This window comes from Misgurnus anguillicaudatus, chromosome 11 (assembly GCF_027580225.2).
Source record: "Misgurnus anguillicaudatus chromosome 11, ASM2758022v2, whole genome shotgun sequence".
Classification (NCBI taxonomy): domain Eukaryota; kingdom Metazoa; phylum Chordata; class Actinopteri; order Cypriniformes; family Cobitidae; genus Misgurnus; species Misgurnus anguillicaudatus.
In genome coordinates this window covers 9,261,533-9,288,894 of record NC_073347.2, presented here as the reverse complement: position 1 = coordinate 9,288,894, position 27,362 = coordinate 9,261,533, and the positions used below count along the sequence as shown (strand labels likewise).

The 27,362-nt window shown below is 38.6% G+C and overlaps 1 protein-coding gene across 5 annotated transcripts; it reads right to left on the bottom strand.

The window, feature by feature from the left end:
• Positions 1–1,625: 1,625 nt before the first annotated feature.
• LOC129416032 (NACHT, LRR and PYD domains-containing protein 12) lies at positions 1,626–26,821 on the bottom strand. Of its 5 annotated transcripts, none has more exons than XM_073872977.1 (15): positions 26,668–26,821; positions 19,056–19,282; positions 18,838–18,957; positions 18,613–18,732; positions 16,343–16,474; positions 16,136–16,258; positions 15,823–15,939; positions 15,617–15,736; positions 15,388–15,510; positions 15,176–15,298; positions 10,780–12,675; positions 8,909–9,082; positions 8,665–8,826; positions 8,472–8,518; positions 1,626–4,491 (listed from the first exon to the last, which is right to left on the bottom strand). In XM_073872977.1, the coding sequence occupies exons 2-15, from the start codon at positions 19,226–19,228 to the stop codon at positions 3,950–3,952; spliced, it is 3,972 nt and encodes a 1,323-aa protein (XP_073729078.1). In that variant the 5' UTR covers positions 19,229–19,282; positions 26,668–26,821; the 3' UTR covers positions 1,626–3,949. The 5 variants fall into 5 exon arrangements, with proteins under 5 accessions (XP_073729078.1, XP_073729079.1, XP_073729080.1 ...); XM_073872978.1 differs by having other exon boundaries at positions 10,780–12,672; XM_073872979.1 differs by lacking the exon at positions 16,136–16,258.
• Between the last annotated feature and the right edge of the window lie 541 nt (positions 26,822–27,362).

The window sequence follows — 27,362 nt, the reverse complement described above, 5'->3', positions numbered from 1 at the left end:
CGCAGTCGTCTCTCTATGGTATCTGCTGTATTTTCCTCCTTTTTGTTTACTTCCGGGGTTCAGTTGGAATTTCCCGCATGTTGATTCTGACCAATCGAGAAGCAGTTTAGGAAATACGTTCAAAGACATGTGGCCAATGAGTGATGTGGATGTTATCACATGACTGCATTTTGGTTTGTTTAAACTGGTGCAGACCTGGGGTCTCATTTATAAAACTGTGCGTAGGATCCTTACTAAAAGTCTACGTACGCACAAAAGCCAAAAATGGCATACACCAAAAAATATTAAGACTTAGAAAAGAAAGTAATGTTTGCATGGGAAATGGCGTATGCACGTTTCCAGCCCCGTTTTATGCGTACACACGCTTTATAAATGACACCACAGAGAAATCAGTGTGGTGTGAAAAGGAACCAAAACTGCTAAAAAGCTACAATGTATAATTGTAGCATTTACACCAGCCGTGGTAGAGGCGGCAAAAACGCACCTACCACGCGCACCGCGCCGTAGGATGCCTAATTGCGTCTCGTTCTTGCCGCCTCTACCGTGTCTGGTGTGAACCCTGATTTTTTGTTGTGGAAAGTTTTAGTGTCTTTTATAGTTTTTCTTTTAGACTTTATCACATACAGTATGCTTGGGTAACTTTGTCATATTTGGCATGAAAAATACTGTATGTGGCAAATTCTGAATCTCGTTGAACAGGTTTCAACTTCAAGAGCTTAATGTTTTATCTAGATAGGGACAAAAACTGAAAGTATTTGAGCTTGTTTTGATTTAGTGTCCTTTTGTACCCAAGTGACATTCTGCACTCTTAAAAGGTCATCATTCAGATGTTTATTTCAACATAAGTTATGATGGTAAAGATACTAACATACCCAACACTGTTTCTTTCAATAATGCTTTGTTGGTTTTTTATCTATGGATGTAAATGTATCCTAGGGATGTTAAATTAATTCACATTACTGTGTTGTCTGTGTTTATGTTTACAATCAGTCCTCTAATAAATAAGTGTTCCTAAAAGTTTTTGTTTTTTTTGACTGTATGATTCCCATAAATAACATTTAGAGAACATCTGACAAGAGGTCTGTTGTAGTCCAGAAAGTTTTATTGAACTAAAACCTTTGACAAAGTTTTTGAGAGAACCGAAAGTTCTTCAGAATCAGCTCTGAGCTTTTTATAGCCACAATAAAAATCTCAGAGTCACAATAAGATAAAAAACAAGAACATTTACTGACATACAAAGAGCAGTAGGCCTATACATAAAATGAGAACATTGCAGCAAAAATATCTACTATTTTTACTAAAAGGCCATTGCTTTACTATAAACATTACATGTCATATGGTTTAAAGTTCATATTTTTCCAAAATTTGCAATATCTCCAATAACATTTTTCAGGAACATGAAATATAAATATGATGTAAAATAAAAAAAATTAACAATCAGTCATAATTATGTAAATAGAATTCTATCATTGCACATTAAGTGAAGTACACATTTTAATTTAACTTGGTGAACATGAACATGGCCCCACACACTTTATAATGAGAAGAAATACGTCTTACTGCAGACTCTGTCATGCTTTAATAAAACTCACTCCTGTGTAACAGTGTTGAGCATTTTTGTGGTTATAATAAAAACATAAACACAATTTAAAAACAGAAATGTTTGAATAAATATCTGATAAACGAGGACACAGCAGCAACACACAAAATATTTACACAGAAAAAAAGGTCACCACCTTTTTTATACAGGGCTTAATCACTTGAGTTAGTAGTACCAGAAAAGTTACTCTATGATGTTCAATGACTTACCCTAGCATAAATACACATCAATAACAAATACTAAAGATGTGAAAAAAGTAACTTTTCCTCTCAAAAAAATAAAAAGAATAGACGGTTTCAACGGACGCATGTGCGTTGTCGCAGTTACGCATTTGGTCGGAACTTTACTTCTGGTTTCTGTTTGTTAAATGGTCTGACTAGTGGCTAAAAATGAACTCTGGAGCAAATACCTCATCAAAAATAACAAATGTTTTGGTTTCCTAAAGACAGCGGGAGATCACGAATGACCACAATGTGAAGGGAGGTTTGGCAGCCAGTGTGTAGTTAAAGGTCACGTTCTTCCTGATCCCATTTTTCAAACTTTAGTTAGTGTGTAATGTTGCTGTTAGAGCATAAATAATACCTACAAAATGATAAAGCTCAGGGCTCTATCTTACACCCAGCACAATGCAGCGCAATGCGCGACGCAAGTGTCATTTGCACCCTGCGCAATTAAAATTTTCACGTTTGGCGCCGCGTTGTTTAAATAGAAAATGCATTTGCGCCCCCTTTTGTGCCCATGGGCGTTCTGGTCTGAAAACGAGTTGTGTTCAGGCGCATTGTTGGCGCGTTGCTATTTTGAGGCAACTAAAATAGACTACGCCATTGACCAACAAACCTGGTCTAAAGTCAATGCGGCGCAATATGTTTTTTGTTATTTAAAGAGCGCATTAGTAATATGCACCTAAACGGGACGACAACGCGGGTTTGCTTAACAAATACATGAATGCGCAGCAGCACAAAAACGCTTTTAAATATGAAAGATTAAAAGGATTGAATGTAAAAGATTATTATTGAGTCTCTTGGACATAAATGAGGACTAATTATGAGACGTTAGAAGGCACAAAGAGCTGCTTCACCTGTAGCCTGGTAAGTAAATAAATGCTTTGCTTTAAACAAATGCATCTGTTTTTAAATGTTTTTTTTAAATGCTACCTCACAGATTTATTGGATATGATGACTCTGTACCTGTGGATATGGTGAGATGAGAAACATTTTTATGTAATCCTTAAAAAATCTCGTGACGCTGTCCAAGTGCTGAAAGGAGAGCCGTTTGTAAATTCTTTATTTGTAACAAGCAGGAGATAAAGTATTTTTAGAGTACAAACCTTTTCTTACATACTTGTAAATTATTTTATGATGATATTGGATAGCCATACATTTAAAGCAACTATAAGCCTGCTTTTTTACTTCCATGACTAAAAGAAAACTATTCTTTTAACAATTTCAATACAAGTGAAAACAACACAATTATTAAACATTAATCTTAAACTGGGAATCTTCTTCCTCCGCTTAGTTTTTCAGTTTACAAAGTCCGTCATCTAAATAGGGATTAGACATAGCGCCAGCGCAACAGGCTTTTAAAGGGGGTGAGAGCTGAGACTCTCATTGGTTTATTGCACGTTACCCCCGAAATACTCCCATTTCTCATTAAAAAAATTGTACCAACCCTTTTCGACCATGCGCTCGGCGCACAAACCATTTTTCCCGTCGTTATATAAGCAAAAGTGGATACAGACACGTCCATTTAGACGTTGCGCTGTGCGCTTTAGACAATGCGCTTAGATCGTTAAAATAGGGCCCTCAAAGTTCACTGCCAGGCGATATATATTTTTTTAACAGAAGTCTCCTTTCAAAGCCTACAGCGAACGGCCGGTTTGTACTACAGCCCTCTACTTCCTGGTTAAAGGAAGCCGTTTGTTTATGTTGTTACTGCTGAAACCGTCTATACATAAACTAGTGCAGTTCTAGCCTTGGGACCAGATTCACAAATACTGTATATACACACGCACTTGTGTGAACTTCAAGGGGGAACAGAGTAGTAACCAACAAACCCTGTGCAAATTACATACATATATATATAGAGTCCTCCATTGAATTTTGTACAAGAATAAATAGATTCAACTGCACTGAGATCTGTACCCTTGAGTGTGTGTCGCTTATTTGATTCTCCCGACGCAGTAAAGAGACTGAGATCGACTTGGTAATAGAAGAATACTGTTGACTTATACAAATACCTTTGATAACATAAAATCTTGAGAACGTACCTGCCCATTTCTCAACTGACAATTGAACTTAAATATTCTTCACATGTAAAAAATTATATAAATAAAATGATAACTTGATATTGTTAACTAGTATTTTTACAGAGCGACACTGAGGTGTTATAAAAAAGTCTAAATCCAGCGTATAGAGGTTCGGTGAATGTTGTGTTGAATGTGTGTAAGTGTGTGAGTGTGTTTGTGTCAGAGACGCTGTAGAAGGAAAGAATGCCGGCCGGCCAGTCCAGATAAACTCCGACTCTATTAGAGGGGGATGATGTTGATGGGATATTTGTCTGCTGTTGATTATGACTTGCAGTGTAACTTTTGCTAGTGCAGTGAAGATTCCAGGAGTTACTGTTGTATCCGAACCAGCAGTCCTCGCTCCGAAATTTCCTGCCAATACCTTTATAAACCACTGAAACTCCAATCTCCTTCCCAATCCATTCTGCCTCCCAGTAATAGCGTCCAGTCAGACTCTCTCTACACAAAACCTGAGTAACTTCATCAAATCTCTCTTGATGATCAGGATACGACTGGGGCTCTTCCACTCGTATGATCTTTCGGTTTTCTTCAGACAGCATGAGGAGAGGGTTTACTGTGTTTAGATCCACTGTGACATCATAAAAATCTAAACAGAGAAACAAAAGGTTAAGACCACATTGATTTAAAAAGAAAAATTCCTTTAAGTATAAATATGTTAGGCTTAAGAATTTATATAAACTGGTATGGTCTAAAACACTGACAAAATTTTCATACAGAAGATATAAGCATTCAAAACCTACAGTTTGGCACAAACGCTAAAAAGTCTAGAATTTTAATGACATTACCCTACACTTCAACTTCTCATCAAATTTTCTGTCCAATCAAATGTTCTTTAGATGCTAGAGCCTCCTGCCCTCTACATTTGGTTAAAATACATCTTTGCTGGACTGACTCGCTATTGGTTATTTTAAAAGACAAGCAAGAGAAAACCACTGGGTCTCGTACTAGAGGTGTTGGGCGGCAGGCTAAAAACCTTCTCCCATTAAAAATGGTTGCTACAGATACCATGGGCATTACAGATAGAAGTAACCAAGGTGAAGCTACGATGGCCAGTGATGGCAATATGACGGCTTGGGGTCAAAGCATTCAGGAAGCTCAACGAACAATGACATCTATAGTAACACCCAAACAAGAACTCTCCATCATGCACTGGAATGTCCACAGAAAAATCGGTGGATAACATAAGAAGCAAAGTAAAGTGGCTAAGATTAAACCGTACTAGCGAGCATAGTAATAATGTAACATATAGAATGAGAGTTCTAAGTTAAGCAAATGTCAGCTGACTCTCTTAAAAAAAAAGATGGATCAGTACAAGCTGGACCTGCTTGGGATCAGCGAGTGCAGAGGGACAGGAGCAGGGGGACAGAAGATGGCAACAGGACAAACAGTGCTGTATGCAGGAGATGAGGAACAGCATTAAGTTGGAGTTGCTAGTCAGTAACCAAGCATGGAATGGTCATGAACCAGATTGACCACCTAATTAAAAGCGGGCAGGGGAGATCCTCTGCCTTGGACAACAGAGTGCAGAGAGGTGCTGATGTCAACAGTGGACATTATTTGGTGAAAACAAGAATCAGGATACTGTACGACTCAGCACCAACAGAAAGTTGAAGAAGGTCAAATCAAGACTGGATAAAGAGTGACTGAAGAAAGAAGAAACTGGGAAGAAATACACTAATGCAGTTAGAAGCAAGCTGAGCATACTTAAGGAGAAGAGTGGTGACAGTGAGGACATATATACAATTTGGGAACAGCAGAAGAAAGCCTATGTCTGTGCTGCAGAGGAAGTCCTAGGTTACAGAAAAGGAAAAAGCAAACCATGGATTAGTATGGCAGCCTGGCAAATTATTGACGAGAGAAAGGAGATAAAAAGGAAAATCCACAGGACAAAGTCTTAAAAAAGGCTGAAAAAAACATACAAGCAAAAGGACAAAAAAAGTCAAGAAGAACATCAGGGAGGACAAAAGAAGATGGATGCCAGAGAAGGCACAGAGGGCACAAAGCGCAGCAGAGAACGTCAAGCAAAAAGAGCTGCATGAAATAGTAAAACAACTGACAGGTCAGAATCATAAGAAGATGGCTGCAGATAAGAGTAAAGATGAAAACTGCTGAAAAGGAAAGAAGAACGATTGAACAGGTGGAAAGAGCACTGCCAGGAAGTTTTAAATAGGGAAGAGCCTCTAGAACCCCCTCAAGATGTAGAAAATGAGAGGAAAAAAACTCTTCAGATTCTGGTTAAAGTGTAGCCTGGGAAAACGCAGACAACTTCCAGCAAATTTAGATTTGCTCTGAAAGAAGTCTGGCAAAAGACCATTCAAGCCCATTTCTAATGCCGAGAAATCGCGGCACCAATCAGAAACATTGGGGCGGGCTTTACGCGATGACGACAGCGCAGCAGCAACGGTAAAGCAGATTTTGTACATTAGACAGATGGATGCCGCTGTGAAACATCACTCGTTCGAATCAGCTTTCATATCTAAAAAAATGTTATCGCTGTCTTACCGACTGGATTCGGCAAAAGTGTGATATACCAGCTTGCAACTTTGGTGGCTAAACGAATGGGTCTTAGCGAGAGCGGCGAGCCGTCTGGTAGTGGTGCATACGTCATCTATCCAATTGCGCCCAGAGGTATTTGAGCAAGGTCCATTGGTGACGCCCCTTTGGAAATGATTTGCATATGAAGCTTTGCCAGACCATAACTCAGTTACTACTGAGAATGGTCTGGATTAACCAGGCTAATTGACATACCAAACAGGAAATCCAGTCTATGCATACTGGCAAGGCCCTAGGGATAGACCAAGTTACAACAGAGATGATTAAGGCAGATGTGAATGGTTCTTTTGAAGAACTAAAACAAATCATTTTTGACCATATCTGGCAGGAGAAAAGGGTACCGGACCAATGGAAACAGGGACTGATCTGCAAGATCTCAAAGAAAGAAACCTACAAGACTGCGCAAATTGGAGAGGGGTGGCCGTCTTAGCGATGGCCATCAAAGTACTTAGGAAGATTTTGATCAGAAGAATTCAGGATAGAGTTAATGCCTCTGGAAGGAGCAAGCTGGATTTCGAGCAGGAAGGAGCACCGTTGATCAGATCTTCATCCAGCGAAAGATCCTCTAGTGGAATGCCACAATATACGCTTACTTTGTGGACTTTGAAAAGGCATTTGATTCCATTGACAGAAGAAGCATGTGAGCGATTATGAAGTAATATGGCATACCAAGTAAATTGATCGTTATTGTCAAGGTGCACAGTGATAGACGAAGGGGTAACAACTGAATTCCCAGTGATCACCGGAGTCAATCAAGGCTGCTGCATGTCAGGATTCCATGTCATTATGATCACTGACTGGGTCATGAGGCAGACGGTAGAGAACAAGCCAGGCATAAGATGGAACTTCAGCAAAGTCTAGGTCCTCAAGTACTGTTGTGATGACATGACCTTACTGTCATCAACATTCAACCAGCGGCAGATGAAGACTACAAGACAGAAAATGCAGGAAGGGTAGAATTCAAACTGAAAGCTCAGACGTGCAAGGTTATGAAGGTGAACAACAAGCAGAAAGGTGCAATGCGAGTAGGACAAAATGACGTGGAGGAGGTGGAGAGCTTCACATACCTTGGCGCAGACGTAACCCATGACAGAAATGGCACAGGTGACATCCAGAGGAGAACAGCTCTGGCCAGTGCAATTTTTAACAAGTTGGACAAAGTATTTTATGCCAGAGACATCAGCAGTAAGACCAAGGCTTGTTTAAGACATTGGTGCTATCTGCACTACTGTATGGATGTGAGACTTGGAAGCTGACCAAAGGGGATGAGAAAAAAACTGGATACCCTGCAGAACAAATGCCTCAAGAGAATCCTAAGGAATCGCCGGACAAAACATGTCACTAACAGGCGGGTAAGGGAATTGGCAGTGACTGAGAGAGTCCAAGATAAAGTTAGGAGGAGAAGATGCACCTGGATTGGTCACGCAATGAGAAAACATTGTCAAGTGACTGTGCTGTTGCCTTGGGTTGGAGGCCAGAAAGGAGGAGAAGAGGATTGCCAAAAACAACATGGCGCAAAACTGTTAAAAATGAAAGAGTTAGAGAGGGGTGACCTTCATGGAAAGAGCAAGACAAGCAGCAAAGAACAGGAAGCAATGGAAAGAAAATGTGCATACATCATTAAAAATTGGTAGAGGCGAATGAGATCAACTTAGGTTCACATGACTCTTTCTTCACATTAAGAGATCACCATTTAGCGAACCTTTAAAGATGACACAGAAAGCAAAACCTTGTATAATAATGTTAGGTCTGGGCATCAAAGAATATTGGGATAATGCTTTGAAAAAATGCTGGATGAAAACATCAAGACATGAATTCTGAAAAGGTGCATAAAAATATTATACAGTGTATATAAAAAACTATGGTGGCTTCTCCTAATTGTCCTATTTGGAAACAGTGGTTTATTCACAAATTTTTATGTGCTATTCCCATGTTGCGGATAATCCAAATTTGCAAATTTATTACTGGTCAGTGTGTGAGAATGTGTGGGTGTGTATTTGGTTATAAAAATACATTTTTGTAGTCCTGGTCTAATCCTCTTCTCCGCACCATAGTCCAAACTATAATGAAGTGTGAGAGAAAGAGAAAAAAAAATGTTAATAACAGCACTAAACCATTGAGACTAAATATATCATCTTTTGTGTTTCACATACACAGTCATATGCAGGTTTACAACTACATCAGAGAGTATTAGTGTTGATCATACTTGAGTTTGAAGTTTGGATGATTGAGTTTAGAGAGCAGCTGAACTCCTGAGTGTTGTGGGTGATTGTAGGTGAGATCCAGCTCTCTCAGGTGTGACGGGTTTGAACTCAGAGCTGACGCCAAATAACAACAACCTTCATCTGTCACCATACAACCTGATAACCTATAGAACACACGCCAACATGTATTTACAGTATTTGTGTAGTATATTTGACTTCGGTTAATCCATATATATAGACAAATACCTCAGTATTTCTAGTTGACAGTTTGGGCTCTTGAGAGCATCAGAGATTAGCTTCACTCCTGAATCCTGCAGGTCATTGTTAGTCAGGTCCAGCTCTCTCAGAGGAGAATTTGAGGATTGTAGAGCTGAAGCGATGATTTCACACGACTGAATTGTGAGATTACAGTCAGCAAGTCTACAATAAGGAATTAAAACACAATACAGTTACAGTACATTTAATCTGTTATACTACAATGCAATGTGATTCGATAAAAGTGTTAACATCAGCGCTGATAAAAAATAACGCTGCAAATGCACAACTCATATATGCATTGTGAAACCACTGTGATTGGCCAAGAACAAAAAAGAAGGAAGGAAATCCCCCCAATCCCATTGTTTAATATAGTTCATTGGCATCTTTATTTCAAACAACCCGACCGACCGCGACCCGAAAATCATAAAAATATTTTTGGATGACTTGTAATCACAGGTGCCCGCAGGCACCCGCTCATTTTGGATCAACCCGTGTATCACTGGTAACAAGTGACATCCCCTCACTACTTTACATCTGCAATTTTAAACTGACTGGACTTGACACAGGGTGGACCGCAATGCCTACTTTCAAATGACATAATTTTACAACATAGTAGTGGATAAATTAATTACATTATGGTTTTATGGTCACGGATCGAATAACTGCCAGAACAGCATACCCCCTACACAAAAAACTGCGGATATATGTGATTTAGACAATTCATTCCACCGAGGTTACAAAAAAATACAGAAATTTGTATTTATACGGAAAAAAAAAATCACATCCCGGAGCTATGTGTCTGGAACTGCCAAATGGGGCATCTATGTACATATATCTATGGCCCAAACTGGTGTTACTGAATAGAGATATACATATTATAATTTACATATTCAAAGATCCATACTAAATGAGGCAAGGGTGTAAAGTTACATTCAAGCTGTTTTTAAGCATGAAAAAAGTTTTTACATTTAATGTTTTGATGCTTAATGATGTGTTCCCTTTTGAAGAACTCGAGCTGCGTTGCCATAGCAACACTTTGGGGAAGGCCTCGGCATGACTGATCTAAAGCACGTGTAACACATAATCAATTATTTGATGATTGAATATAGGCTGGATTTAAGGGGTTTAAGAAGGCATCCCACAAAAACACACTCGCTTTTAATGCCTCAGCAAGTGACTGCCTGTATGTTTGCATATATACCAAAACCAGGTTATGTTCCTAAGGTACTGAACAATGTGCAGAGGCCAGGGTTGGATGTGAAGAACCCTGATCTAGACCTAGACCCCTCTTTAGGGTCCCAGGTTATTTGCCTTGACTGTGTTCAGTTTATACACACTACAGGCATTTGGTAGTATGGTCATCTCGTTCCCCAAAGCGTTGCTATGGCGACGTAGCTCGAGTTCCTCGAAAAGGAACGTCTCGGATTACGTAGGTAACCCTGGTTCCCTGAGAAGGAAACAAGATACTGCGTCTATATACCATACATCCTGCGTCTCTGTAGGCACTTGCTTCGGCACTTGGTAGCGAGTGTGATTGTGTGGGATGCACCCACACACCCCTGGTCCGCACGGCATCGAGCCTATATTCAAGAATTAAATTATTGATTATGTGTTGCACGTGCTTCAAATCAGTCACGCCGAGGTGTGCTGCATCTTGTTGCCTTCTCAGGGAACCAGGGTTACCTACGTAACCCAAAACATTTTAAGGCATATAATTATCCACTGCAGGGGGATGTAATGGTCTAAGTACTTAATAGGAAATACTAGGTGGGGATTACAAATTTAATCCACACAGAAAAATTAAAGAATTTTGTCTTTCTATTAAACTAATTCCATGACAGTTTTTGCGTAATACTCACAGAGCTTTTCTACAGTTGTTGACAGCTGGTAGGAGTCGTCTTCTGCCCTCCTGTGTCGTGTTGTATTTCTTTGGATCAAATTCATCCATCACCTGATCTGACATCTGGATCATGTAGGCTATTGTTGAACAGTGAGTAGCAGAGAGTTTCTTTGAGGGTTTGTCGGATCTTACAAGCTCCTTAATCTCTTTGGACAGAGTCTGGTCATTCACTTCAAGCAGACACAAAAGCAAATTAATGGATCTTTCAGCTGAGTAATCACACCCATTGTTGATTTTTTTTTTGATATATTCAGTAATTTTCTTGATGGTTTCTGAGGTATCCACCGTGTGTGTCAGTAGATCCTGTAAGAGTCTCTGATTGGACTCTAGTGAGATGCCCAGCAGAAATCGCAGGAAAAGATCCAGATGTCCAGTTTCACTCTCAAGAGCTTTATCTACTGCTGCTTTCAATAAAACATATATTACATCAAAAAACTGTGACGTCTCTGTTATTTTACCATTATAATAGTAAAACCCATAGAGAGCAGCGAGGAACTCTTGAAAGCTGAGATGTATAAAGCAGTAGATTTTCCTCTGATGAATCACAGATTCCTCCTTAAAGATCTCAGTGCAAATCCCAGAATGTAGTGAGGCATCAGTGATGTCTATCCCACACTCTCTCAGATCTTCCTCATAAAACATCACATTACCCTTCATTAGCTGTTTGAATGCCACTTCAGCCAGTTTCAAAATCAAGTCTCTGTTGGACTGCAGGAGTTTCTCTGAATCTCTTTCATCATACTTCTCATTCTTCATATTCATCTGAATCAGCAGAAAGTGGATGTACATTTCACACAGAGATTTAGGGATTTCTGCTCTCTCGTTGTCTTCTTTCAGGAGGTTTTGAAGCACAGTGGATGAGATCCAACAGAAGACTGGGATGTGACACATGATGTGAAGGCTTCTCGCTTTTCTAATGTGTGAGATGATTTTCTCGGCTTGATGCTCGTCGCTGATTCTCTTCCTGAAATATTCCTCCTTTTGAGCGTCATTAAATCCCTGGATTTCTGTCAGACGCTTGATATATTTGGAGGGGATCTGATTGGCTGCCGCTGGTCTGGAGGTGATCCAGATGAGAGAAGAGGGAAGCAGATCTCCTCTCATGAGGTTTGACATCAACACAGACACTGATGAAGTCTCAGTCACATCAGAAACTTTCTCGCTCGTGTCTGAAAACATCAGCGCCATTCTGCTTTCATCCAGACCATCAAAGATGAACACGACTTTACACTCATCATAAATCTTTGAGTCCAGATCTTCAAGTTCAGGATAAAAGGCCAGCAGAAGTTTGTGGAAACTGTACCGATCATCTCGAATTAAGTTTAACTCTCGAAACAGAAGAACAAAAATGAAATCCACATCATGATTGGCTGTTCCATCGGCCCAATCCAGAATGAACTTCTGCACGGAGACTGTTTTTCCGATTCCAGCGATGCCTTTGGTAAGAACACTCTTGATTTTCTCTCTTTTATTAAGTGCATCGGGTAAGGGTTTAAAGATGTTATTGCAATAGATTGAAGTGTCTTGTAAGTCTTGTGTTTTTGGCTTTTTCTCCATGTTTAAAACCTCATGTTCTTCATTTACTCCTTCAATCTCTCCCTCTATGATGTAGAGCTGTGTGTAAATTCTGTTTAGGAGGGTTTGATTCCCTTGTTGTTTGATTCCCTCAAATAAACTCTCATACTTGTTTTTCATGTTGGTTTTGTGTTTGTCTTTCACTTTCTGCAGAACACCATCTAATGGTTGATAAGAATCCTGCAGCAGGTGTTCAGTCTGATCTGGCGGGTCTGATTCAATGCTGTTCGGTCTGATGAGGGTCTGACAGGTGGACGCATTCGACCATATCTCCCCACTGCTAAGAAAAGATGACCATGAGTCATGACAATTGCCAGTGAAAACCATCATACTGTATATTTACACTGACTATGAAGTGCATTATGATCACTAGATAAAAATGTTCATAAGCAATTTTGTAAGCACATTCACAAACATGTTTAATTACTGAGTAGAGCTACCATAAAAAAATCTTTAAGCGTATCCCCCAACTTAGTGTACCTTATCGAACCTTACTTTTTTTTACAAGTGTAGGACAATGTTAAGAGCTTGAACACCCGCACTCAAAGTACACCATTTTTCCCACATAACCCCCTTAACCTAAAACACAAAAATGAAAAATAGAAAACACACCGGGAATTTGGTCAGTCTGATTCAGTAGCAGTTTTAACTGGCTTCATGAGTATAACAAAAGGAGAAATCCAGATTAATAGAACTTTATGGTCACTGCACACAGTACAACAACACTGGGAGCATTCCTATGTGATCAGTACAACAATAACAATTTTGAACAAAGAATTAGCAATATAAATATGAAACACAACACACAACACATTGACAGACATTCACTGCGTTAAATCAGACTTATCTCCCGAAAAGATGAGACCGATCACAGTTTTATCATTGGCAAACTTGAAAGTATCGGTGGAATGTGTGGGAGTACAGTCATGTGTATAAAGGGTGAAGAGTAAGGGGCTCAGCACACAACCCTGGGGGATCCCGTGCTAAGGCTAAGAGCTGTGGAGATGTGTCGACCTACTCTAACCTTCTGGGATCGGTCTGTGAGGAAATCCTTAACCCAGAGGCAGTTTGGACACCAGTCTGTGTAGGACAATCGTTTTAAATTCAGAGCTGTAGTATTGTCTACAAAGAGTATTGCTGCTACAAGTCAGATGGGCTATGGCTAAAACATCCTCCGTAGACCTTTTAGACTCTTACGAACAGTGTGTAGACTAAAAAGTGTATGAATGTGACTAAAACTAAAAAAAAACTAAAAATGACAGCTTGACACAAAGACTAGACTAAAACTAAAATTAAAAGAGGCTGCCAAAAACAACACTACTCCCTTGTCCACTCTGTTTCAAGGAGCAAAGGAAAGGGTTAGACCTAGAGATTTAGGCAAAGGAGTATAAAATAATAATAGGATTTGGCCAATAAGTAGGTACCTGAAGGCACAATAGGAAAGCCAAGACACATGGAATTCACTAATAAATAAATGTTTTATTACCTGTACGTTTGATCACATTATTTTTGCCATCATAATAAATAAGATGCAAGGCACAACAGCTGCTTGCTAGATGCTGTATAACCACCACATTTTTTCACTTGTTCTAAAAGTGGATATCCTAGAATAGCGCGGAAATTACTTTACTGATATGCACCATGGTAAGTAACAAGCAATTATTTAAAATGGGATTTTTTTTTTGATAAATCTTACATATTGTGTCTTTAATCTAATGTAGTATTTACTGTCACAGTATGCGGTTTTGGACACAGGGATACACAGCCATAACCTTGACAACTGTTAACTCCCACTGAAGGTAAATGGGTCTGGATTTAACAGTCACAAACTCCAAATCGAAGGAGCAGTAACTAACAATGTTGGTCTTCATTGTTTCCTCATTTTGTCACAAAACCTCAACACCATTTATCCTCTTTGCAATCTGCTTTCAATTTAAGGTATTTCCATATGTAGCTCTTTGCGGTTTTCTCAATTTTAAGCTTGTTGCCATATCTTCTAGTTCTAGTTGTTTTCTCTTGTATAAATTTTAGTCAAGGTGCACCTCAACAAGCCTATTCAGAACTTCATTCAATTCATATCAAAATAAAATATTGCTGCAAAAACATTGCCGTACTTTTATTCTGAAGGTAGATTCACTAAAGAACATGTGATTAACTTGTTAACAACAAGATGGCGCCACAGATGGCTGCCTCGGTTTGTACTGTAGCGTCTTGGTAATTTTGTTAGTTTTGTTTGTTTGTCCTCTTTTGAGTAACTTTTTCAACGGATTGTCAGGACAGCTAAAAGGATTATTGGTGTGCACCTGCCCAATCTTCAAGACTTGTACAACGCCGGATGTGAAGAAACGGAAAGGTAACATCATCACAGACCCCTCTCACCCCGGACATAACCTTTTTGCACTTCTGCCCTAAGGCAGACGTTACAGATTGCTGTGCACTAGAATATCTAGGCATAAAACTTTTAACACTTGTTATTGTAGTTAGACCATCAGTACTGGGTTGACCCGAAGTCTGTAATACCAGTACTTCAAGAAACTTAGTTCAAATAATAGCTAAAGCATATCAAGCGTAAACAACATGGTACGATGGTGAGCAAAGTATGAGACAGTTGAGTTATTCGGTGAAAGAAAATCTGCTTTCTTGATACTGAAGTAACAGTACTTTTGACAACGCTACATGTCAATTAATTTCTGGATAGTGTTGTACTGTATAGATTAAATTCACTGTAAATCGCTTGGGATAAAAGTGCATCAAATGCATAATTGGCTATTTTACTGTACCTGGGGTCAGAGGTCACTGGACTCACAGTGAGTTGTGGGGGCTGCATCATAGATCCGTCACTCTTCATTGACACAAAACTAGGTTCTGAAGATGCTGATTCGGGTTCTTTCTTGCTGGTAATACTGGAAAAATACAAAGTGTTTTAGACCTGTCTGCTATATACAGACTGAAATATAATTGTCCCAAGCACCTGATCCAGTCTTTACCGTACCTGAGGTCCGAGGCTGATGGTGCATCAGTAAGTTGTGGGGGCTGCATCATAGATCCGTCACTCTTCATTGACACACAACTGGGTTCTAAAGATTCTGATCTGGGTTCTATCTTGCTGGTGATACTGATAAAATACAAAGTGTTTTAGGTCTGTGTGTTTTATGTAAATTTAACTATTGTCCCAAGTTCTTGAAAGTGTTATAACCTGTAAAATGGCTTTCTTAATGTACCTGGGGTCAGAGGTCACTCTTTTACTAAGTTCAATGGGTTCCAACATGGAACAATCACTCTTCATCGAGACACAGCTGGGTTCTGGAGATGCTGATTCGGATTCTTTCTTGCTGGTAATACTGGAAAAATACAAAGTGTTTTAGACCTGTCTGCTATATACAGCCTGAAATATAATTGTCCCAACTTGACAGCTTTCTCCCTGTACCTGGGTTTTAAAAGCACTTCTCTATTTCTGATTTCAATGGGATCCAACATGGACTGATTGCTCTTCATCGACCCACAGCTGAATTCTGGAGAAGCTCCACTGGGACTTTTCCTGCTGCTGATAATGACAAACGACAAGCAGTCTTTAAGACTCACCTGCTGTATGCCTACTGATCTTTCTCAGACTAGTGTCATATTGTGTAGCCTGTATGCACATTTCTTCTCAACAGTTCTGTGTTCCATCCAATTCCAAATTAAAATATCAGTACATTTTGAAAATTTGTTGGAGCAGTGTGATCCAGTCTTTACCGTACCCCAGGTCAGAAGTTGATGCTGCATCAGTGAGTTGTGGGGGCTGCATCATGGATCCGTCACTCTTCATTGACACACAACTGGGTTTTAAAGATCCTCTTCTAGGATCTATCTTGCTGGTGATACTGATAAAATACAAAGTGTAGTTTGAACTATTGTTCCAAGCTCTTGAAAGTGTTATAACCTGTAAAATTGTTTTCTTACTGTACCTGGGGTCAGAGGTCACTGGACTCACAGTGAGTTGTGGGGGCTGCATCATAGATCCATCACTCTTCATTGACACACAACTGGGTTCTGAAGATGCTCCTCTGGGCGTTAAATGTTGTTGTTGTGTACGCACACTGCCAACACATATTAATGTTGAAACACCTTGTAAAAATTGATTCTGCTGTGATACTGAAAATCACATTTGAAGGGCACATATTATGCCTATTTTTACAAGATGTAATATGGGTCTCAGGTGTGCCTAGAATGTGTCTGTGAAGTTTCAGCTTAAAATACCCCACAGATCATTTAGAAAATATTTTTTAAAAGCTCATTTAAAGCTGTTGGTTAATCTTCTGCTCTTAACCAGGGCTAGTCAATTGGCAGCCCATGTCACAAATGTGGCATGCCTTTTCCCTGTACATGACAAATGAGAGTCACAAAGGTGCTGCATGGGGTGCCAACCATCTGCAAGTGCATCATTTCCGGATCCAATTTAAGCTTTGGTTGCATAAAAGAAAACTTGTGCGACTACACCGCATGCAACGCGGAATGAGCTTCGTCCCTTTTTTGGCATGCCACTAGGGGGTGAACTCTGACAGTCATGTCGGAATGTCGTTTACAGTGGAAAGGCGATTTAAAGCCTATATATTTTTTTAAAATCAAAAAAGAAACATCAAGTGCAATTTTAGTCATTAAGAGAAGATTGGCTATATGTTGTGAATACTTAAAATGTAACAATTCATGAAAGTTAAACAGTTATAAACAAAAGAAGTCCAAGAGCTCTGCATTAAAGTGCTATACAAAAATACATGTGTTGATTATTTACACTTGCACTTTTTTGTTCAGTGCTCATAGTTGAACTATTTACATTTGGCTTCTGCAATGTTGAAATACAATTGTTTTTAAAAAATATTTAAAAAGAAAATATGAGTTTTCAATCATTAAAAGGCAAAATACTGGATACAAGTGTGCATCTTTTTTTGTTTTTTAATGTTTTTTTTAATATATGACATTTAACAAAAATTAACAAAAACATTTTAGGTTAGCCTATAACATATATAATATATACAGTACTGTGCAAAAGTCTTAGGCCACCACCACCAGACTTCTTGTTTTACAAGTTTTAATGTCCATCCATATTTATTTTTCAATCTATTTTATTAAGATACAAACAGAAAATACATGAAATATGTAAAAAAACATATTTTCAGGACTAAATGTCTTCTTTAGGCATCGTCGTTGTTTAGTGTGACCTCTCTTGGCACTAAACACATCTTGAGCGTTTTATAGCAAAATGAAGTAAAAAGACAAATTTCTATAAAATTAGAATTTAATTTTATTTAGGTTTAAGAGATCCTGCCGTTTCCTGCTATTGCTCAAGTGAAAGGGGAGTTTACCCTAAAAACTTGACACATCAGCTTACATTTTTATACAGTTTTTAGAGGACAAGTTCTGTATTTTACACTTAAACAGGGCTAAATTTTTTGACTGGGAGCACAGTGGCCCCAACTGAAAATTTTAGGGGCTCAACCAGAAAATTTAGGGGCACATACCGTAAATCAACATGCTAACCAAATATTCACATTTCTACTAATTTCCACTTTATTACTAATAAATACTTTGATGATAGATGCAGAAAGCACAATGTGCTGTTTTATATTCAGTGTCACATCACAAATAAAAGGTCAAAGACGTGAAACTCACCGAGTGGCCAGGGGCGTTCACTGCTATGCTCACACAAAAATCGCTGCAAAAGATGCTTTCCATTCGTTGTAAACTTGTGGACCTATTTTTCCAAACGCCTCACACCTGTACATTCTTCCGTTGAGAGCTTGAATAATAGACCGTCCAGCGATAATACGCCTGTGCCAATTGAAAGAATACAAAGAACTCCATTTCCGTTTCTGACGGCGGAGTAATACCGTACCTCACAGCACACCTAATACAAGTCACTGGAGTTGGACAAAAACTACAATAAAACCTGTTGGAAAGCTTGGAGAGCATATCAGTGAACACCCCTGAACCACTCGGTGAGTTTCACGTCTTTGTAAATGAAAGTTTAATGCATTTTAGGAAGGATTGTTCCAGTGCACCTATGCAGCCATTGGGAGGGTGGGGGGGGGGGTACCACAGAAACCGAAAATTCTCGGGGCAGCATCATATGTCCAAAAATGTGTAAATGTTTGGCCTGCATAATATTTACATTTTTTAGAAGAGTAGTTGAAGACCCCTGTAGTAGACACTGAATAATTACTGATTAGTGTCACTGTACCTGGGGTCAGAGGTCACTCTATCACGAAGTTCAATGGGTTCCAACATGGAGCAGTTGCTCTTCATTGACACATAGCTGGGCTCTGGTGATGCACCACTGTGTCTTCTCCGCCTGGTGATACTGACAAAATACAAAGTATATTAGACCCACTGCTATATGTAGTTTGAACTATAGTCCCAAGCTCTTGAAAGTGTTGTACTCTGTAACATGGCTTTCTTACTCTACCTGGGGTCAGAGGTCACTCTATTACTGAGTTCAATGGGTTCCAACATGGAACAATCACTCTTCATCGATACACAGCTGGGTTCTGGAGATGCTCCTCTTGACGTTCTTTTGCTAGTGATACTGAAAATCACATTTAACAGCATTTTAAACCTGTCTGCTGTTTGTTGGTTAGTCTTTTGCTCTAGACACTGAATAATAACTGATTAGTTTTACTGTACCTGGGGTCAGAGGTCACTCTTTTACGGAGTTCAATAGGTTCCAACATGGAGCAATCACTCTTCATGGACACACAGCTGGGTTCTGGAGATGCTTCTCTGGACATCTGGCTCTGATAAGCATCATGCTCATCTTTCTTCTTGACCTTCTGCATTCTCTTCTCACAGTAACTCATTTTGGAAGCGTGTTCCCCTCCTCTCCCTCCTGATCTAAGGTATTTATATTTAGGCTTTAAAATAAAAAACACATAACAAAAATATAAAAAATATGCCTTCTTTGATTTTATTGATCTTTTTTAAATTTAGAAAAAAATATAATTTTATAATTCAAATCATACATAAACATACCTCACTTTTTAAACATAAGAAGAAAACCAGTCCCTCACCCAAAGCCTAAACGTAAAGACACTGGGAGGGCAGCACAATTACAAAATAGCATTTATCCCCAGTGCTTTTATCAATCTAACTTAGTTTTGGTAAACCATTCTCCACAAGCATGAGAAAAATAGGTCATTTAATTTTGGCTCCCCTTGTGATGTCAGAAGGGGATAATACCGTCCCTTAATCTGCACTGCCATTTAGTGCAAAGATCAGCTCATTTGCATGTTAAAGGAATAGTCTACTCATTTTCAATATTAAAATATGTTATTACCTTAACTAAGAATTGTTGATACATCCCTCTATCATCTGTGTGCGTGCACGTGGGCGCTGGAGCGCGCTGTGACGCTTCGATAGCGTTTAGCTTAGCCCCATTCATTCAATGGTACCATTCAGAGACAAAGCCAGAAGTGACCAAACACATCAACGTTTTTCCTATTTAAGACGAGTAGTTACACGAGCAAGTTTGGTGGCACGAAACAAAACGTAGCGCCTTTCCAAGCGGATCCAAAAGAGGAACTATATTTTATGGCGTAATAGCACTTTTGGGAGTACTTCGACTCGGCGCAGTAACACCCTCCCTCTCCCATTATGAGAGGGAGAAGGGGAGCGGACTTTTCAGGCGAGTCTCAGTACTCCCAAAAGTGCTATTACGCCATAAAATATAGTTCCTCTTTTAAATCCGCTTAGAAAAGCGCTACATTTTATTTTGTACCACCAAACTTGCTCGTATAACTACTCGTCTTAAATAGGAAAAACGTTGATGTGTTTGGTCACTTCTAACTTTATCTCTGAATGGTACCATTGAATGAATGGGGCTAAGCTAAATGCTATCGAAGCGTCGCAGCGCGCTCCAGTGCTTACGTGCACGCACACAGATGATAGAGGGATGACTCAACAATTCTTAGTTAAGGTAATAACATATTTTAATATTGAAAATGAGTAGACTACTCCTTTAAAGGACACACTTTTTTATTTGACATCTTAAAAAAGTCTTGTGAAATGTCTCCTTTAAAGTCTTTAAAATGTAAAATAGTATTTTTATGTCAAATATGAATTTTAAATACATGGAGCCTTATCTTAAAGGTCTAATCATTTAATCATAAAGTGATGTGTGGTGATGGCCAAGATAGCGCCGGCAGGCTCTGCCAACTATTGGCTTTGAAAAAGCTCTTCACAAACCGATGGGTGACGTCACGGAGGCCATTTTTTAACATGTCTATGGATCTAAAATATAAATTAAAAACTTTATTTCACTAGTCACAGGGGTATAAAAAAGGGGTTCAGGGGTTTGACTAGTCACAGGGGTGCCAACTCTTAAGCTGTATTCACACGGGGCGTCAGTGTTAACACTTCTCATTTACTTTGAATGGGTGACGTCATGCATTGCCGAACTGAATGGTTCCGTTGGTGGTTGAAATTTTCTCTACTTTTCAAGCGCCAACACAGGTGTCAGCCAATCAGATTGCCTTATGCAAATAAACCTGATACTAGCCAATTACGTTTATGCAAGGCTGGAGAAACAGAGGAGAATAAAATTGGTAGAAAGATGAATCATTGCAAAAATATGTAAATATCATGATAATCTTATGTGTGGACTGGGCAGGTGGAGAATGTTCTATTCTTCACCATCTGCTTTATTAATGGGGTTTTCCATTTCCTTTATTAACGGTTTTCCGTTTAGGCCAATATATTCCTGAAAAATTCCCCTGCCCGTCTTTCTTATTGCATTAGTTTTGCAAAGTGCAGTTATAATAGCACATATACTGCCTAATATTTATTTCATTAAGAATTTGATAGGTTCTGTTGTTGTTTTTTATTGAGGTTCTGTACATTTAAATAAGCCTAAATGATTTTCTTTTATTTCTTTTCGTTTGGTAATTTTTATCTTAATAGAAGCTAATATAAAAAGATTAAGCTAGGTATAATCCTTTTTTATAAGGACGAAAAGGCATCTAGCCTACCTTGCGTATTAAACTCACCTGTTGCTTCTCATTATTTTGTGTTTATCAATAAATAAAATCTTATGACTAAATTACATTTATAATCTGTGCGAAAATCATTAGGTGTGACCTAAAAATGGTGCGATACCGATTTTCTTAGCAAAACCTGGGCTCAGGATATGGGCCGGTAAAGAGTACTGATCCGATACCTGTGTGTGTGTGTGTGTGTGTGTGTGTGTGTACTACTAGCCCTGTATATGAACAGATATAATTATCTTATGGTGTGCTTCAGACTTATCCATTAATAAAACATTAACAAATACATACAGTGAACTACAGTATATGTATTGTCTGAAATACATTTAATAATACAGTAAAATTATTTAATTTTTCTAAGTGAAAAACAACTTAAAATGCAGTTACAAATCTAACACTGTAAACAGAAAGGGTAATTAGTTTTAGAATATAGACGGTTTCAGCAGTAACAACATAAACAAGCGGCTGTCGTGGTCCGCACGTAACTTCCGGTAAACTCCACTAATAATAATAAATAACAAAGTACTTTAAACGTAGTTTATTTATATGACAAGCACAAAACAACAACACATAGATTACCTAGGAAACCAAAACATTTGTTATTTTCGACGAGGAATTTGTTCAAGAGATCAGTTTAGCAACTAGTCAGACCATTAAAAAAACGAAACCGGAAGAAAAGTTTGGATCCAGACGTGTATCACGTGCGTCTGATGAAACCGTCTATAACTGTATAATAAACAGCGCAGAAAATAAATCTAGCGACAGTGTTGGGTAAGTTACTCAAAAAAAGTAATTAATTACTAGTTACTAATTACATCTTGAATCATGTAATTAGATTACTTTACAAATTACTCTCTCCAAAAAGTATTTAATTACTTATTACTAATTACTTTCTAAATCCTATTCAGTATATGATACAAGAATAGGCTTGAAATGGCTCAAAGAAATAATATATAAATGTACATCGACTATTCTTGTCCCACTTTATGGTCCAATTCTCTCCAACTACTGCTTATAATACTAAAGAAGTTGTTAATTTAAAGTATTGGTAGAAATGGGGAGGGTTAAGGATGTAGAATAAGGTTTTGCAAAATCAGTCATTAATATGTGCTATTAAGTATTAATAAACAGCCAACATCTCATTAATATTAATGCTAATAATCAACCAGTTAATAGTGAAAATTGTAAACTAAACCCATGTTAAATCCACTATCATATTATAGTATATAGTTACATCAGAAGTAACTGTAATTAGATTACAAGAAAAATAAGAGTAATCCCTTACTTTACTTTTTCAAGGGAAAAGTAATTAAATTACAGTAACTAATTACTTAGTAACTAGTTACACCCAACACTGTCTAGCGATATAAAAAATATATGAATAATATAAGAAAATAATCTCTTTAAAATTTAAAAGTCAAGAAATAATTTAGTTAACTAAAATAAAATACAAAAGAACAAAAAAGGTCATTTAAAAACACTGAGTGCAGCCACGATAATGTGAAATAAGAGACTCAAGTAATAAAGCAGAGCTGATCTGCCACTGCCTTTGTGTAGTTATCGTGTTCTTCGTCTTCAATTGCAATATTAACTAACTCGTTTAAAAGTTGTTAATACTTGTGCCACCCATCGAAATTGCAGCATGTCATATGAGACAAGTCGACGTTTAACTAGTCTGAAATACTGAGAGGCATCCAGCTGCAGCCCCGCAGACTCACTTCTTGCTAGACACCAGTGGATGGACAGCTGACGTCATTTCCGTATCGTCATTCACTTTTCAAATTTGGCGCGCCATGCAGGTGTCAGCGGTAAGAAAAAACAAAACTGGGGCACACTCAAGCTCACACCGGTGCACAACGTTTTGCTATGGTTTCCGGGTTGAACGACATATTTGCTGGAAACGGTGTGCAACAAGTTTTAGATGCGTTTTCTCTTGTTTGGTGGGTGTGTCAGAAATGTCGGCCCAATCAGCAGCAAGATAAATAAACCACGCGGTACTAAAGAAACAGCTCACTCAATGGGTTCAAGTTGGAATGTTGTCTTTTATTCTGGACGGCAAGGTCAGTGACTGTAACGTCGAGGGTATTTTACAGTATTATTAAACACACATTTATAACGATTTCATCAGGCTTCATCAGAAACATTTAAAAAAGAACACAAAGAATGACCTCTCAGCTACCGTAGTTGCAACTCTTGCGTCATCACAACAGAGTGTTCAACACATCACTGTTTCTGTTTAATAAACATTGTACAACGTTTTGTCACAGCCCTGTCGATGATTTATCGGTCATGTCAGAATTCAAATGCACAAACTAGCTAGTCAGTTTTAGGGGACAAGAATGAGGTGTGGTGTGCACAGTGTGCAATAGTTTATTTGGAACTGTTCTTGTTATATTTTCTCTTGAGGGACTTCCCCCACAACCTTACGGGCCTGACTGTTGCATCTTCATTCTGATGGTCAGATTTGTCTAATTTTACTAATTAGATTGTGTAATTTCCAATAAATATTGCAAAACCATGAAGTGTTCATTTGATCTGGATTGTTTGGTAAATTGTCTGATCATGTGAATCTACGTATATTTTACTAAAGTGGTTACATTTACAAAAAAAACTGTGGTCAATTAACATTGTACAAGTCTGTTGTATTGACAAAACGTTCATTGATCTAGGCTAAATTTAAGTCACAAAAATAGTGAAATGATCTGAACAATATATATTTTCAAGGTGGTTCTTGTGAATGCAGTTTGCATGAATTATTGATTTTATAATATTAAGCATATTATTGAGAATTGTTTTAAAGAGATATGATAAAGATCATATTTCAATTTGCACACAGATTTTATATTATATATTATAAGTCATAAAAGTAAAATGGCAATACGGAAAAGAAGTGTGCCATTAAGCCTGCAAAGAATGCTGTCTATCCACTGTTGAAAACAGAAAATAAATATGCTGTTTATCCAGAGATGAAAATATAAATAAATATGCTGTCTATCCAGAGGTGAAAATATAAAATAAATATATGTCAATCCAGAGGTGAAAATAGGAAATAAAATTGCTGTCCATCCAGTGGTGAAAACGGAAATTAGCGGCGAAACGGAAATGACGTAGGCTGTCTATCCACTGGGGCATGTTCAAGCTCACACCGACCCTGCGTTCCAGTTCTTTTTTTATGACCTTCCCCCACTAACTTCCCTCAGTCTCGTTCACTCGGATGTACATCATTGCTTACGTTGTACGAGTGCCCACTACTGCTGGAACACTTGAAGTGGGTTCAAATGGATCGCCCTAAGCCCTTAAAAGAGCATTTCACCCGTAGAAACATTAATCTTTATTGAAAGTGTGTCATATTTGTAGTCGAAATGTAACATACATTTAGAATTTGGTGCCTATCTGACTGAGAAAAGGGGTGTTTGTAGTGTCAGCCCCTCAACAAAGATATTGAACTTCCTTCTTTCAATGATGCAAAATGATGATTTTTACATCATTGAAAGAAGGAAGTGCAACACTGAAATCTGTATTTCTCCTGTCTCAGCGGAAACTGAGGAAATTATGCATGACCATTCAAAAACATGACTGGTGTTCTAACTATACAAAGCTTAATGCAAATGGGTGAAGTGTCCCTTTAATCACATGGAAAAGTGGAGACCGCCCCCTCCATCATTTGAACAGTGCAAAGCGCGCGTTGCTGAAGTGACGTCACAATCGTGTTGCATTGTGGGATATGGAGCTGAATGAAGTGTACATATGAAGTAGACTCGCTCCCTCAGTCAAAATCGAGGGAGCGAGGGTCTGTCCATACAAACTTCCCTCGTCCACTTGACGAAGTGGAACGCACTTCAAAATGGCGACAGGGATTCCCCCGAGGGGCAGTGTTTAGGGAAGTTCGCGAGTGCGGGTCTAAAACTGGAGTGGAACGCACCCCGGTGCACAACGTTTTGCTACGGTTTTCTGGGTTGAACGACGTGTTTCCTGGAAACAGTGTGCAACAGGTTTTAGATTTGTTTTCTCTTGTTTGGTGGGTGTGTCAGAAATGTCAGCCCAATCAGCGGCAAGATGTATAAAACCACGCTGTCGTAAAGAGACAGCTCGCTCAATGGGTTCAAGTTGGAATGTTGTCTTTCATTCTGGACGGCAAGGTCAGTGACTGTAACATCGAGGGTATTTTACAGTATTAAACCCACATTTATAACGATTTCATCAGGCTTCAGAAACATATAAAAAAGAAAACAAAGAATGGCCTCTCAGCTACCGTAGTTGCAACTCTTGCGTCATCACAACAGGGTGTTCAACACATCAAGCTACAGTAGCAATCACCAGACAAACATATCATCGTCGGAGACAACTTAGTAAAAAAGTTGCTCAGTTAAGGGTTTTTGTAAAAACATAGCGGCACAAAATGGCGACTTCCATGTAAGGGGACCCTCTGTGTATGTAGATAAAAACGTATCATTCTAAGGTAATAAACACATAACGTTTCATTATAAAAAGGTCTTTAAACACCCCTGACAATATAGTTTTGTATATTATTTTGTATTTCTGTCAAGAGGTCCTTCTAAAAACGACACACTGCACCTTTAATAAACGTTGTGCAATGTTTTGTCGGGGCTGAACGCAGCCCTGGTCGTGTCCAGCCGGAGGTGAGTCTGCAGGGCTGCAGCTGGATGCTATTGCCAGCGCATTTCATTTCTTCTTCGCTGCTCTAAAAAGTGGTTGCTTCTGCAACTTCCTTAGGGCAGCGAAGAAGAAATGAGTTCCGATTTTGTTAATCAACACTAGTAAGCAAAAACTATATGGTTTGTTTAAGAAAATCGAATCGGTACAAGGGTTCAAATAACGTTAACGTTACTTGCTGATAGCGATGCCAGAATTTTGGGGGGTCTAGGAGGCATTTCCGATAAGTTAACGTTACTAGTTTGTGAATCGGAAGTGTGTCCCCAGCTAGTCATTATTCTATGATTCACTTCGTCAGTCAAACTATCCTGCCCATGCACCTGCACAAATAACCGTTTCCTTTCAATAATTCCTTCAATACGTCGCAGTGCGTAAAAACGATCAGCATATAAATCATTTAACCATTAGTATGTTTAAATTAACTTGCATGTAAATTCTACCATTTGGTTTCAATCAGATACACTTTAAAATATCGGATTATAATATTCTTGTTTTGATAAAAGTCGCATGAAGCGCAGAAATCGAACAGAAAGCAGTTTATTTTCGTATATTTGCCCTGTAACATGAATAAATTCGGAACTCACCACATAATATACAGATTTCCTCGGTTACGTTTCCCAATGGCGACGCTCCACTCATTATACTCAACGCAGGCACGCAGGCAGCCGACCGTAGCGAGGTAAATACGTCAGTTACTTCCACTTTCGTTGAGAGGCCGCAGCTGAGCCAATAGTCTCAGCTGAGGCTTATACAATATGGAAGGCCGTAGGGACAAAACGTAGGGGTGCAAACTCATCAGGGGTGGAAAATGTGACAAAAGATATGTACATTGGCAAAAACTGGCTTTCTAAAGTAATTTGCCATAAAATGTGATCAGATCCTCATTTAGGTCACAACAATAGAAAAACACACTGTGCATAAGCTGACAACACACAGATAATTCTAGTTTCTTACTTTTTGGGTAAAACATCCATTAAACGTTCACATTGCTGGAGGAAATTGTGAGTGAACCAGTGGCAGCCGAGTTAAAAACATCCAACCCACGTTTTCCGTGCGGTTTTAGACGCGAAATGTGATCCGCCCCTGAAAGTACAGTTACTTTAATGCTATTTTACTTGAGTACAAGTAAAGTTACTGGTCTAAAAATATACTCAAGTAAAAAGTAAGTCATTTTAACTTTACTCAGAGTAAAAATTGTTTATTTCCCCCGGCCATCAATCAATCATCCGTGGTGTGCCTTTATCACCTTGCATTTTTTTTATATGTTTTTACTCAGTAA